Below are 15,935 nucleotides of genomic sequence, written 5' to 3'. Positions count from 1 at the left end.
TATCAAACGGAGAGAAAAAGCCGAACAGACCATAGCGGACCCGACTGAATGTGTAGGGTGTAAAAATATCTCCTTAGCTATAGTCACTCCACATTTTACAAAGGTGTAAGCTACACTGTGTTTTAATTGCTTTAAATATGCTAGTTTCATGTTTCTGTTTTTATGTGATAAATGTGCTGGTTTTACTGTAAAGTGTCTTTGACTAGCCTACCATGTAAAGCACTACATAAATAAAATGTATTATTATTTAGCCTTTGCCTTAAAGGTGAGCAGAGGGAATAATGTTCCTCGGGAAATGGACCCTAATGACTTTAGGCTTAATTTCAAACCCTTATTCACAATTCGAGAACATGTTTTACAACCATATGCACCAATCTCTATAAGCTCTATCTAATTCTTTGTAGGCTACAATTAATATTCATACAGAACAATCAGAAAGGGACAACAACTAGAAAAATAAGTAAGTCACTTCAAAACACGCTGTGAGCATTTGTAAAACAATATTCATTGTTTATTCTTCTGACAAGTGACTGCACCAAAATAAAAAGATTAAGAACCATTGCATTGTTCCCGGTGTGATGAACGTAAACTACACTACATACGTACTGTATATGGGCCACGTTATTGGTCCAGGGATGGGAGACTAATTGAGAAGGTTATGAAACCAATGTAAGCTATAATGAAAACATTGTGCCTACATATTCTGGAGTAACGCAAACTGTCCTTTATTAGAGAAGGATAAGCAACAAGAAAATGAATCATGAATGTATTCTCTGACCAGTTTGCCATTATTATCATTTGGGAATATCGCCACATTAATATCATCTGGGAATATCTCCACATTAATACTGTCACACTTAATCTTCTGAGCGCGTCCTGTATGAACCTGAAGCTGAGACCACGGACTCATCTCTACTTTTACAGAGAGAGTAGACACTGACGCGATTTGCAGGTCTGCCAGCAGGTGGCGGCCACCGGCCACCGGGCAGCGGTCACCGGTCACCAGCCACCGGCCACCGGGCAGCGGCCACCGGTCACCAGCCACCGGCCACTGGTCACCAGCCACCGGCCACCGGTCACCGGCCACCGGTCACCGGCCACACGCCAGGCAGCCTCGAAACAGTACCGTCCCACCGGGAAAAGTCCCACTCCGCATCAGGGTGCCAGTGCAACCATTCCTAAACATCTAAACAGCTGTAGTAGGGTTTAAATCCAACTCGCAACAACAATAGTGACAAGTAAGCTAATGCATGTTAATAAAAATAAAGCAGAACACATGCAGAAGACAACGGAATAACTGTCAAACACGTTTATTTCGGATCAGACAGCAGCTGATTTGACACATGAGACTCCGGGATTAATCTTAACCCGGCTGTTAGCCTGCTCTGGACCAGGCTAGCCGCAAAGAATAAATAAATAAATAATAATAAAGTAACCTTGGCTGGGTTTATTTCAATCCGGTTTCGTGCAACCGAGTCAAAGCTAAATTTAGCCAGGATAACTTGAATATCCCGACTTAATCCCTTATCCGAGTTTCGTGCAACAGGCCCCCGGTGAAAACTACAGGAAACGTTTGACCTCTGGAATTGTAGACAAAGGCTACTGTACCAAATATTGACATTGATTTTCTCAGGTGTTCAAATACGTATTTTCAGCTGTATCATACAAATAAATAGTTAAAAAATCATACATTGTGATTTCTGGATTTTTTTTTTTAGATAATGTCTCTCACAGTGGACATGCACCTACGATGACAATTTCAGACCCCTCCATGATTTCTAAGTGGGAGAACTTGCAAAATAGCAGGGTGTTCAAATACTTATTTTCCTCACAGTATATACCCCCTTGTTTCACTTGTTCCCTGCCAGATTGTTGTAGCTCCTTGTGTCTCTCTTTCCAGCTTTATCTCAGAGTATGTTTCCAGTGTTACCAGACCAACTGGTTGTATTCCATATTACGTCTTCTGCCAGTCAATTCTGTACCTTTGCCTGCATTGTTTGTTGAACAATAAATCCACTTACCTTTTACCTGTGCATCCTGAGTCGTGCATTTTAGCCCGCCTTTGTACTCTGACAGGGGTGATTAGGGAATTGGCTGTATTGTTTTCATAGTATTTTCTCTGTGATATGTAGACACTGTACAAATTTGTGTATTTTGTTCGACGAATTAACATAATAAAAATATCTGAAGGAACACTGATGAGCAGTAACACATTAGTTAGTAATATATTACTGTAATTTGACTTTTCACAGAAACAAATAGTGTAAGGGATTTTAATTTCCAAACAGCAATTAAATTGCATATTAGGACTGTAACGATATGCAATATAAAACCAAAATCGCTTAGATCCACAATCCTGTGTTGCGGAGTAAAACTGCAGAATAGCAACACCCCTTCCAACTCCCAGAGATCCTTCTCGTCAAGATCCAATGCTATCACATCATTAAATCACTTTTATTGTACGCTAATGAAGGTGTACAAAACGAGTGGCTGTTGTTCTGAATCGGGTGCTTGGGTCTGTTTCCCGACAGTTAAGTAAACTGCAGTTAGCGTCCTAAGCACCGGAGTCAAGTGCTGACCGGGCTGGCTGTTGGCTGGCTGGGGCCTGACTGTAGATGTGTCCCTGGGTTGGGGCTATGGTGATAGTGGATGGTTGCTAGCTTGCTGGGGGCTGACTGTGGATGTGTCCCCGTGCCAGGGCTGTTGTCAGCTCTCATCTCAACTGAAGCCTTGCAGAATTAACTAACGTTATAGACCAAGCCATGAATGTGTTAAGAGAACTGGATACAGCGTTCGCCAGGAAGCCCCTTACATTCCAATGAGATTGCTCAAAAGCACATGAAGCAATCATGGAGCTCGGATCTTCTGCGTTTACTGACCCATAATGTCACGATGGGTATGCACTCTAGCAAAAGTTTGTTTGTGTTGTTATAGCAACCGGTAGCAACATGCTTGTTCATGAGCTTCTCTATCTCGTGTCTCTTACAAGTATGGTTCATTGGTATAGCTAGCTAGCTAAATGACGAATTAATGAACTAACATTAAACATTGTGTTTATTTTCTTCCTGATGTTTACATGCTTATTTAAATAAACGATGGATGTATTTAGACAACCAAGGAGATGTAATCATTACCGTGCTACTAGCTAGCTACAAACTAGCGCTAGGTACTAAGGTTAAACTGCAGTTTTGTGAACAGAGCTTCCCTTTATACATCCATGGCTTCATCCACATTACAGGCCTTAGCATATAGCCCTACTATGTCTGTGGACCTTGGGAAAACCGTCACATGAGCACAGTGTAGGGCAACATGGGTAGGTCTGCTTGCATTTATTATCCACGTTCATCATGCCTAGTCTAATAACTCTGGACTTGGCAAAGGTGCCAAAACATTATCCGCTGCAATATAGGAGTTTCTTTTGCCATGCAAGGTCTATGTGAAAAGTCTTTCTGGGCCATGTGGTGCAGTTCCACCCTTATCCGCTAAGCCCATGGTGGCTTTAAGACATGGCGCTCTTCCTGGCGGCTTGGACCAATAACATTAGCATTAGCTACTTGCTATTCAACCAGCACCTTCGCAATAGGCCCCAAAGCACTTTTTGGAAGTGGACTTGTCCAGTACTGTTACCGTTACTATTATTCTTATGTCTCATTGCAACGAGTAAATGAACCACTGAAACAATTTTGGAAACATAACTTTTAGGTACGAGAGAAATTTTGGTGTTGGATCGATCGATATTGAAATCGATCAATATCAACAAATAAGGTCTCTGTTGTATTACTGTGTTGCAAAGTGGGATGTAATCAATGACCAAACAATGCCATGTGGCAGAAAAAAATGGTATTACGTTTACTGAGTATAACACTGCACCCCCAAAAGAATCAAGGTTTGTATCAAATCATGGGACAAAAATTGTGATACACACCAAATTCTGTGTTTGGTGTATCGTTACAGCCCTATTACATATACTAATCCAAATAACGCTGCCTTGACGTGTACGCTTGTTGTTATTTAGCATGGAGAAGTTCAGGGCAGATCACGTCACATCGGCAACTAGCCAAAAACTGAAAAGAAGGACGACTGAGAGAGAAATAATTTCAAAAGCTGAAAGTGTTGTCATTATATAAAGGCTTTAACCCGAAAATCAATGACATCCAGCTTGTCACTGTGAGAAGAGCAAGGTTATTATGGTTATGGAAATGTGTTTTGCCAGGTCCTTTTCATGATGTAAGCATACGTGAAAGTCAACAAAATCTTAATAGGCCTTTGTAAGGGCTTATTAATCTGTCTTTAAATTGTGAATTACATAATTCAACTCAACTGCACCTAAGCTGCTGCCCCCGCAGCCATGTTGCACCTCCATCTTTAAAATACATTAGCCAAAGAGGAACCTCACTCTGCCTTTTGCGATTATGACATTCACACAAAGGTGGAGATTACTTGTGACTCCTGGAAGATTTGAAAGCCTGTTGAAGGTGGAGGATTGCGCATATTCTCGAGGACATGTAACGGAGTCATTACTAAGTTAAAAAGACAATTAAAACAACAATGCAAAAGGCAAAGCGACAAGACCAAACTTAATATCGGAGTGGCTTTTCCTAGATGGAAAGAGGAGCAAAGATTTTAAAAGGAACGCCAAAGTTGCCTGCTTTCTTCTTGACAGGTAAGTCAGCCTATTGTTGCATGACTAACCACAGCATTGTTGAGAAACTCTAGAACGACATCTAGGATACTTTTTCTCACGTTAATGATGAAAAAGTATTGGCTACCTTGTAACATAAACATAATCACATGTTGTGATTTGCCTGGCAGACATCTAACGTCATGCTTTACTAACATTAGCTTGCATTCGTTTGGGAACCTGATAGCTGATGTTAGCAATGAAATACCAAAATAACAAAAAATTAAAACACTGGAAGGAACACTCACTGACAAAGTTGTACTTCTTGGAATAATATGGAAACCGTAGGAGTTAAAATGCACTCGGGATAGGAGGGCCTAGAAAGTAATATTTATGTGGTTGTCAAACAATTCCAACGCAAAATGGGAGAAATCCTTACACAATGTAGCTTTAATTAAAAGATGTGTAAGCAGTGTTTCTCTTAAAACTTTAATCAGTCAATCCCACTAAAACATAGTAGGGGTCTAAATGGCCAAACTCTTGCCAAGCATAGCAGCAGACTAATTAAACCTGTAGCTGTTGTACATGTTTAACACAGAATGAAGCTGAGACTCAAGGAAACATTTATTGAGAAGGGCATGTTTTATCTCACCAATGTTGCTTCTATCACTAGGCCCCGCCACAGGTGAGTCCACCGGTTCTCCTCTGCTGATCTCCTTTAAGTTCCCTGTCCTCCTCTCTCCTGCTGCCCCGCCCACCTTCTGGTCCTCTGACATATGCCCATCAGGTACCAACTCAAAGGCACTCTCCTCATCTTCATCTTCATCCTGGGAAGAGAAAACAGTGCTGCAAGAGAGTCTGTTGCTGTCAACTGAGGAGAGGCGGGTATGGCTGCAGAAGCGGCTCCTTCCCTCGTAGCCTGAGTTGCATGACGTGCTGTAACACGATGTGCTGTAGCAGGAGGTGCTATAGCAGGAGGTGTCGCAAAACTCACACTCATTCTCGCCCAGATGTCTGTGGGTGCTCCCACTAACTGTTCTTCCTCCTCCATTACTGGAACTGCCCTCCTCCAGGCAGGAGGGAGAGATCCTCCTGTCTGCTGTAAGTCCTCCTCCCTCACCCTCCAGGAGCTGGTTTAGCTCAGATAAGCGTTCAATGGAGAGGCTGCGGGGTATGGAGCGACGGCAGCAGGGGCCTAGACACTCTGGGACCTGCAGGAATACACAGATATTTTGAAGAAGAATTAAACAAAGCTTTTTAATTGCAGTGTAGGGCAAACATTATTTGGACAGATATTACTGGCTTTCCCATGCCAGAGATATTAAAGTCTCAAATGCTTTTATTTCTATGGTATAACCATTTGTTTGTAAAAGGCTATTTTAATGCTCAGATTTAGATTGGTGCATTGCCAAGTTTGTAAAGAAACTGGAGACGGAGATTCCAATTTTGGGTAGAAGTACTTTACCCTTACAAGTAAGTAAGCAATTTTTGATACTAATCTTAATTATTTATGCATGTTTTGTCTCCTCGTGCCTCTGTATACAGTAGAATAATGGCTTAAGCTACAGTCAGAGTCAGATAAACCAAACATTCCTGGCCTCATTTTTTTATTATTTTGGCAGAGAAAAAAAGGTTTTGAAGGTATTTCACTTAAATACCCTTCTTATGTTTTTTTCTTATTATATGTCATATTTTACAATGTTACAATTTCGGATGTTAATATTAAACGTGTCTAAAGCTTCAAATAATGAGACAAAAGTTATCCCTGTGAGCTAGAGCTGGCCGATAAATCAATTGTGTTAATTAAATTAAATTTATAGATTATTATTTAGGACAATGTTTAAAAAAGAAAATCGATTTTCACTTGGGTAATTAAGAGTACGGAACCCCTGAGATCCCATAGTTCATAGTAGTCTAGTGTTGGTGATATGTGCTTCAAGTTTTAGTTGCAGTGCTCTGCACATATCTGACACCTGCATGCCTGCTCTCATCTCAGGCTTTTTGAAGCTCTGTCTGTTGTCAATACGGCACAGATTTCCAGAGAGTGAGCTAACTAGCAACGGCTGGCTAGCTGGTGTACCTGAGAGGGAGACTGGGTTGCATCCTCCTCTTCCTCTTGCCCCTCCTCTTCTTTGGAGGTTTTAAATGTTGGTGATGTGGAGGTGGTGTCTTGAGTAGTGTTTGTATCCCTGGTCTCCTCCTCCTCTTGGCTGGAGGTTCTGTGTTGGGCCGAGGGTAGACTGTGAAGGAGGTGGTGAATCCGGATGTAGTGGGATCGGGGTGTCTCTGGCTCACCACAAGCCGACGCGATCACCGTTTCTAGCTCAGACACCGGAAGGGAGCAGGGACGGTTTTTGCGGCGGGAGGGAGCATGGGTATTGTAGTTTGAGAAGAAGGTGTGGCAGGTGCAGGGGACGCTGCTTATTTCATCTCCCTCTGTCACCTCCTGTTGGGCCCTTTCAATTTGTTCTACAGAAGCATCCTGGGATGTGATGTTTGCTGATACCACTACAAGATGGTCAGAGTTTGGCTTTGGCTGTGTCTCCTTCCCAATCTGTTTTTCTTCTACTGCCACCTCCTCCTCAACTTGTGGTGAAGACTCTGCTCTCTGGTCATCCTCATCTCCCCCCTTCTGCCTGTCCTTCTTTCCTTCCTCCTCTTCACCCTCTCCACTGTCCTCATCCAGCTGTTCAGCCAAGGCCCCCTCCTCTTGCTCCCCCTGTGGCTCTGTAGATGGGGGCTCCTCCCTCATTGTGTTCTCCATAGTTTCTTGCTCCTCTGTTGTTGCCTCAGCCTCTTCCATCTCATAACTATGGACCATCTCAGGTGTGGAGGCTTCCTCTGTGGAAGCTTGCGGCACCAATGTCTCAGGGTCAGGAGGGGTATCTAGAAGGAGGTCAGGCATGTCAGGTTCCCCACTTATTGTGTCCTCATCATGTTCATGAGCAGCATAGTTGTCATTTGCTGCATTTTCTCCATCAGCACAGGTTGACTCTATGACAAGGGAGACCTCCTCATCATCTGAAAAAAGAGCACATGTTAGATAACCACTAAACTCACATTTTAAATTTACTGACTTTAAATTGGTTAGTCTAACCATATTGTGGCATACACTAGTTTGGGTTGTGAACACTTTTTTTTTTTACTTCACAAAAACCCTAATTGATAAATGACAACTTGGGTCAGTTGTCAACCCAAGTCAACAGGCCTCTGCTCCCCTGCAGTGGCTTCTGAACTTCATATTATGAGACTGCAGAGTACTAAGTCATCGGTTTCTCAAGACTCGTCAGAACAGTTAATGGACTGTTTTCTGAGTCGTTTCAAGTATGAGACACACATCAAAGAACTGAATCATAGGGCCCTAAAGTTTATTAAGTCCAATGAAAGCCGTCTTTTGCATAAGACTGAAACACTGCATGGGACTCTCAGGACATCAGGGAGTAAAAAATGACACCCCTGGATAGGAAAGATGTTCTCTCACACACACACACACACACACACACACACACTCAACTCTGAGATATGCACCTGAGGGTCTGTGGACATTAACGACCTTAAAACTAGACTTGTATTGTATACGGCGTGCATTGTGTAGGCCAGGCACTTGATATAAATGAACTTGTCCCGTCCTCTACACACAGCATGTGTTAACACCCCTATAACATTCTGTTTTTCAAATGTTTAAAGAAGGTTGTAAGCCAGATAAGGAATTTCATTATCACACAAAATAATATATGTGTAAGAATCCCCAGCAATTTCGTCAAAGATACAAATTTTTAGATATTTTCCTATACATAGACAGTTAACATGAGAGCTTAAAAGCTGATGGAAGGTAGCATGATTCATAATATCATCATAATCATCAGATATCATGATCATAATCATAATGTCTGCTAGATGGCATTATGCCCTTTGTACCTGGGTGAATAGAAGAAGTCAGCTCAAAGCGGAACTGCAGCTGGCCGCAGACATGATCTGTTGGCAACCTGCGACCCAGCGAATAACTCACTATCCGATTCCTGCAGACAAAAACAAAGACGGACAGAGAAAAAGAGAAAAGGGTAAATAAGTATACAACAGAAGTGCAGCAACACAAGAAGAAAAATTTGATAAAATATAGTGAATAATGAAATCATAGCTAAAATCAGATGAATGTCACATGTATGTTTAACTGGCAATAACCACACCAGTGTAGTGTATTTGGGAAGCTTCCACGGCTCTACAGACTTGAATGATAGAGCACAATAGTAATATTTTGACTGATGGTGGGCACAGTCCTACTGAACTCATCTTCACACACCTTATACATCCACTGCATAAATGTGCATGATTTGTGCGTTTTACCCAATGGCATGTTTTTCCAGTAGCCTCTGGACAGGGACAGAGAGCTTTCCAAGGAAACGCTTGATGATTGGCCGACTCTTGGCAAACTTATCCTTAACCTCGATCTCCAGGACGTCAGTGGGCAGAGATACAAAGTTAAACCTCTGCAAAAACACACAGAAGCAAAAACATCTTTAGAATTAAACCACTTACCAAATGCTAGCCTTTATTATGGAAAAACCTACAACAACTAATTTTGAACTAATTTGCTATAACGGGAACTAAGGAATACAGAAATTGCTCGAAGGCTGAACACATGGAAGCAGATAATCAGAAACTGAAAACAGAAACTTGACATAAAGGATGACTCTAGACGGCCCAGAATATTACTGGCCAACAACCAGGACCTTTCTTTGGGTGCGTACCCCTTCCAGTCGACAAGGGATGGCCTCTCCCTTGTCTTCTGACAGCGAGAAGTCTTTTCACAGTATAGAAGGAGCAGAGGAGGGGAGCGTAAGGCTCCAGCACCAGCTGACTCTCTTAAACCGGCTTCACACGGCTCAGGTGGAAGGTAGGATTCACCCTCATGGTCCTAGGACTTTTAACTAACTCTAACAGCAACAGGATTAATCATTTTTTGAGAGGAAATGGTATCCGAACACATATTGAAAGGTGGTGAGACCAGTGGAGGAACAATGCAAAGTAATATGGCTGTATTCCACCCAAATAAGCTGCTTTCTCCAACTGGCCTGATTCCTTGAGGAGAGAGAGTGCAGACCCACCTCCAACTCCTGTTCCCATTCCATCTGACCATTAGATTGAGGGTGTTAACCAGAAAAAAGACTCACAGTGACACATAGAAGGTTGCAGAATGCCTTCCAGAACAACTCCTTGGCGGAAGGTAGTATGGGTAGAGGAACAAAGTGAACCACCTTCGAAAACTTGTCAACAATGGTAAGATTTGTAGTGTTCCCTTCAGAAGAAGGCAAACCTGTGCACATGAAAGGGAACCACCCACACACACAGACAGACACACACACACACACACACACACACACACGGCAGGCATCCACATACTCCTTTACAGAATCCCCCATTTTGGGTCACCAGAACCGTTTTTACAACACAAAAATAGTCCTTTTGACTCCTGGGTGACAAGACAGAGAGCTTGATTGGGCACAATGGGTGACTTGTGACCTAAGCTACGGAGGGACAAATGGGGAACTTGGCAGACAACCAACCGGGACAGGTAGATCAACAGTAGCTTGTTTTGACTCAACCTCCCATGAAACAGCACCCACAACACAGGATATTGGAAGCATAGTCTCTTCAGACTTAGATAAGGATTGAGAGTCAAACAGTCAGGTTTACATCAGGTTCAACATTCTTGGAACCAGGACAATATGACAGAGTAAAGTTGAACCGGTTGAAAAACAGGGCCCACCTGGTTTGATGAGTCGTTTGGCAGATCACCGATACTCCAGATTTTTCTGGTCCGCCCAAACCATGAAAGGGTTCTCCGCCCCCTCCAACCAGTTCATCTACTCCTCCAAGGCCAACTTGACCGCCAGCAGCTCCCACATCGTTACCCACATCTTAATTTCTCTCACCAGTTTACGTGAGAGAAAAGCACAAGGTTGTAGCTTTCCATCCGTGGGAAGGCATTAAAAGAGAACCCCCACCCAGACATACATCAGAGGCTTCCACCTCCACCACGAACTGTTGACTGGTCTGATCAGTTACTTGCCAGAGCAGTCAGGCCATCCAGCGCAGGCAGAGAAACAGAGTTCAGTCCCAACCCTCTAGCAAGGGAAAAGTACACTCACCTAAAGGATTATTAGGATTACCTGTTCAATTTCTCATTAATGCAATTATCTAATCAACCAATCCCATGGCAGTTGCTTCAATGCATTTAGGGGTGTGGTCCTGGACAAGACAATCTCTGGAACTCCAAACTGAATGTCAGAATGGGAATGAAAGGTGATTTAAGCAATTTTGAGCGTGTCATGGTTGTTGGTGCCAGACAGGCCGGTCTGAGTATTTCACAATCTTCTCAGTTACTGGGATCTTCACGCACAACCATTTCTAGGGTTTACAAAGAATGGTGTGAAAAGGGAAATGCTTCCTGTATGCGGCAGTCCTGTGGGCGAAAATGCCTTGTTGATGCTAAAGGTTAGAGGAGAATGGGCCGACTGATTCAAGCTGATAGAAGAGCAACTTTTACTGAAAAAAACACATGTTACAACCAAGGTATGCAGCAAAGCATTTGTGAAGCCACAACCTTGAGGTGGCTTGATTTCTGTTGAGATATTCAGATGGTAGAGTCAGAATATGGCGTAAAAAGAATGAGAACATGGATCCATCATGCCTTGTTACCACTGTGCAGGCTGGTGGTGGTTGTGTAGTGGTGAGGGGGAGGTTTTCTTGGCAAACTTTAGGCCCCTTAGTGCCAATTAGGCATCATTTAAATTCTTTGGCCTACCTGAACATTGTTTCTGACCATGTCTATCCATCTATGGCCACCATGTACCCATCCTCTGATAGCTACTTGTTGTTCACTGTTCACAGCACCAAAATGGCCCCCACAGTCACCAGATCTCAACCCAATAGAGCATCTTTGGGATGTGGTGGAACGGGAGCTTCGTGCCCTGGATGTGTATCCCACAAATCTCCATCAACTACAAGATGCTATCCTATCAATATGGGCCAACATTTCTAAAGAATTCTTTCAGCACCTTGTTGAATCAATGCTACGTAGAATTAAGGCAGTTCTGAAGGCGAAAGGGGGTCAAACACAGAATTAGTATGGTGTTCCTAATAATCCTATAGGTGAGCGTATTTGGCACTAGCATCAGCCCCGGAATCCACCATAACCTCCTGCCTCCTGGAAATCTCAGTGGAGGCCAAAGTCACAGTGAACATGGGACAAGAGGGAACGTTCGAAACAGCAGCACGGCTCACCAGGACTTTCTCCTTTACTGGCGAGTTTTACTGGACACTGCCTGAAGTGGCCCAGCTGAGCGCAGTAGATTCATGCTCCATCCCTGATTCTCCTCTGTTTTTCCTCCAAGGTTAGTCAAGTGCTACGCAGTTGCATGGGCTCCTCACCCGTAGCATTCTAATGTGAAACGACAGCCGGCCAGAATGGCGGTTACAAGAAGCGTTCATCACGCAGTCGGGAAAAATAGAAGACGGGAAGTAAAAACAACACATGGGAGAAAAGAGGGACTACAAAAATAAAACAGGAAATGGAAAACTAACAGAAAACATGAAACAAACTAAAAACAGAAACTTTACATGAATAAATGTTTATACCAATTCCTCACTAGAAATACAACTGTAGCAAGTATCTCACTATCACTCATGTTATCCACATTCATATTTAGAAAAAGATGCAATAAATAAAAAAAATATATCCAGCTACAACAGTGCCTGAAAGTCGGAAATTACACAAAGGCCTACAAAGAGTTGTTCCTATGAAGATTATACATTGTCTCGTCGCATTTTTGTGAACCATATTGAACCGGCAGGTTTCAGAATGTTGCAGATTGTCGAGTTACAAGTTGCTGCAAGATTCAACTCACCTCAGCGTTAATCTTTAATCTGAAATGAGCTACCGCGCACGCATGCACGCTCGCTTGCACACAAAGGTATGATCCTGTATTTTTAATCACTGTTGTCTTCTTTGTTTTCATGTACTTTATGTCAACTTCTTTGCTACTGCAGCACTACTACTGCCACTGCTTGCCCTTGGGGACAAATAAAGGTCTTGAACTTGAACACACACACACATGTGAATGGTGAAGGAAGATAGATTCAACAAAGTGAATAATACAGAGTGAAATTATAAGTTTTTGTTTAGGACTGTTACTTGCTTAATTTAACTTGCTACGTTTACATGAGGTAAAAGGAATGGAGATGTAATGTAACTATGTAAAATGCAACTGTTAAACTGTATGCCAGAGTAAAGACCCTTGTTGAGAAGACCTCGAACTGAATTGTTGATCAACAGAGGCCGGGATTCCACCAATGGAGAGGAAGCGTGACAGGATCTTTTAGAGGGGAGACGAGATCACTGGACTCTGGGTCAGAAGCAGATTTACTTATCTATCGAACTGGTGAAAAGTAATAAGTGATAAGAGCAAACGCGAAGGTTTGCTGAGTAAAGTAAAAAAAAAAAAATAGAGACAAAGAGCAAACACTGGGTTTTGCTGAGTCCATAGTCTGTGTGAAGACTACAGGAATAAATACATCTGTTAGTCACGTTAATCTAAAAGCAAACGTAGAGGTTTGCTGAGTGTGAAGTTTTGTGGGAAGTCTTGTGTGTTGTGTTGAATGTTGCTTTTCTGTCTCTTTCCTGCATTCGTGTGAACTGTCTGGCAGATCATTATTAACGGTGTCTCAATAACAGGGACAAAAAAATTGCTGATACTCAACATAAAACACCCTGTCTCACGGATAAGAGAGAACAGAAGGGAGTTTAGATATAATATATACAGTGAGAAAACTCAGTATTTGAACACCCTGCTATTTTCAAGTTCTCCCACTTAGAAGTCATGGAGGGGTCTGAAATTGTCATCGTAGGTGCATGACCACTGTGAGAGACATAATCTAAAAATAAAATCCAGAAATCACAATGTATGATTTTTTAACTATTTATTTGTATGATACAGCTGCAAATAACTATTTGAACACCTGAGAAAATCAATGTTAATATTTGGTACTGTAACCTTTGTTTGCAGTTACAGAGGTCAATTGTTTCCTGTAGTTTTTCACCAGGTTTGCACACAATCCAGAAGGGATTTTGGCCCACTCCTCCACATAGATCTTCTCTAGATCTGTTGCTGAGAAACATGGAGTTTGAGCTCCCTCCAAAGATTCTCTAATGGGTTTAGGTCTGGAGACTGGCTAGGCCACGCCAGAACCTTGATATGCTTCTTACAGAGCCACTTTTTGGTTATCCCGGCTGTGTCGTCTGTGTCATTGTCATGTTGGAAGACCCAGCCTTGACCCATCTTCAATGCTCTAACTGAGGGAAGGGGGTTGTTCCCCAAAATCTCGCAATACATGGCCCCGGTCATCCTCTCCTTATTACAGTGCAGTCGTCCTGTTCCATGTGCAGAAAAGCCCCCCAAAGCATGATGATCCCACCCCCATTTTGGTCTCATCTGACCACATGACTTTCTCCCATGACTCCTCTGGATCATCCAAATGTTCATTGGCAAACTTAAGACGGGCCTTGACATGTGCTGGTTTAAGCAGGGGAACATTCCGTGCCATGCATGATTTCAAACCATGACGTCTTAGTGTATTACCAACAGTAACCTTGGAAACGGTGGTCCCAGCTCTTTTCAGGTCAATGACCAGCTCCTCCCGTGTAGTTCTAGGCTGATTTCTCACCTTTCTTACGATCATTGAGACCCCACGAGGTAAGATCTTGCATGGAGCCCAAGTCCGAGGGAGATTGCAGATTTAGCTTCTTCCATTTTCTAATGATTGCTCCAACAGTGGACCTTTTTTTTTAACCAAGCTGCTTGGCAATTTCCCCGTAGCCCTTTCCAGCCTTGTGGAGGTATACAATTTTGTTTCTAGTGTCTTTTGACAGCTCTTTGGTCTGGCCCATGTTAGTAGTTGGACTCTTACTGATTGTATGTTGTAGAAAGGTGTCTTTATGCAGCTAACGACCTCAAACAGGTGCCTCTAATTTAGGATAATAAATGGAGTGGAGGTGGACATTTTGAAGGCAGATGAATTTGGTCTTTGAGGGTCAGAATCATAGCTGATCGACAGGTGTTCAAATACTTATTTGCAGCTGTATCATACAAATAAATAGTTAAAAAATCATACATTGTGATTTCTGTTTTTTTTTGGGAGGATTATGTCTCTCACAGTGGACATGCACCTACGATGACAATTTCAGATCCCTCCATTATTTCTGAGTGGAAGAACTTGCAAAATAGCAGGGGTTTCAAATACTTATTTTCCTCACTGTATATATACAGTATATACATAGTTCATAAAACAATGGGAGTAAAAAGCAGGACTTTAATGGAGCGTTACTAAACTAGGTGTAAGAAGTAAAAAGAGAAAATGTTGGAGAAGTGTAATGAGAAAGACAAAATGTTAAAGTGACAGGGAAAGACTGAGAGCAGACAGCGCAGAGAGAAGTGTACAGGGATGCACTCAGACCATACTGGATCAAATTACAGCTCAGTTGCTCCCAGTTGGGAGGAGTCTGTGGAGTCCCTGAACTGCTGCACACACACTACTTTGAATTTGTCCAAAACGGCTCCAAAAAAAGATTTGGAAAGGTATGTGACAGCTTGCAAAGTGACTGAAAATTGGGAACCACTGGATAAGGGCGTAGAGAAAAGAGGGAGGTTAAATGCTTATTACAAATTCATGACTGGACAATCACCAATACCAAAAAAAACTGAAAAATTATGTTACTTTTTTAAGAATGACTAATTTTGATTTCGAAAATACAAAGAGCTGGTGTCAGAATTTTCTTAAATGTGTTTAGATGTTCTAGTGATCTGAAGTATTAAAATTAGGATTTCGTGTTGTTTAAACAACATGTATGGAATATGGTGTTTTATTATTATTGTGCTGCTCAAATGAGAGATCTACAAAATCCAGTTGAAAGGATTAATTGTTTTAATCACTTAGTTGATTGACAGAAAACTGCTCTGATTATTATCATCATTATTGGTACTTTAAAAAAAAGATGTTTCTTCCACTATGATTAACCCTAATGTAGCAACATTTTTGAATCAACAAATCTAAAGCATTGAAACATAGTGCTTATCATTGATGAAAGCTCACCATGCAACTCCTGGCCCATGGGCGGAATCACGGAAATCTTCCCCGATAAAAAAGGACATTTACATCGGGTCACGATCAGGACAGTCGATCAGTCGAACCTCGGATTGAAGAGGAACAATGCGGATTCCGTCCTGGTCGTGGAACAACGGATCAGATCTTTACTCTC

At 42.2% G+C, this 15,935-nt stretch overlaps 1 protein-coding gene across 4 annotated transcripts in view; it reads right to left on the bottom strand.

Annotated features, from left to right (window-relative positions):
* The window catches only part of LOC117938255 (E3 ubiquitin-protein ligase HECW1), a 186,271-nt gene that overhangs the window by 110,689 nt on the left and 59,647 nt on the right, over positions 1–15,935 (bottom strand). For all 4 annotated transcript variants that reach the window (XM_034862778.1, XM_034862781.1, XM_034862780.1 and 1 more), the window contains 4 exons: positions 8,966–9,108; positions 8,540–8,640; positions 6,702–7,642; positions 5,274–5,832 (listed from right to left, as the gene is read on the bottom strand). In XM_034862778.1, the coding sequence (XP_034718669.1) occupies positions 5,274–5,832; positions 6,702–7,642; positions 8,540–8,640; positions 8,966–9,108 (1,744 nt within the window). The remainder of the gene's footprint in view (positions 1–5,273; positions 5,833–6,701; positions 7,643–8,539; positions 8,641–8,965; positions 9,109–15,935) is intronic.

This window comes from Etheostoma cragini, chromosome 22 (assembly GCF_013103735.1).
Source record: "Etheostoma cragini isolate CJK2018 chromosome 22, CSU_Ecrag_1.0, whole genome shotgun sequence".
Classification (NCBI taxonomy): Eukaryota; Metazoa; Chordata; class Actinopteri; order Perciformes; family Percidae; genus Etheostoma; species Etheostoma cragini.
This window is presented reverse-complemented; position numbering and strand designations above follow the sequence as displayed.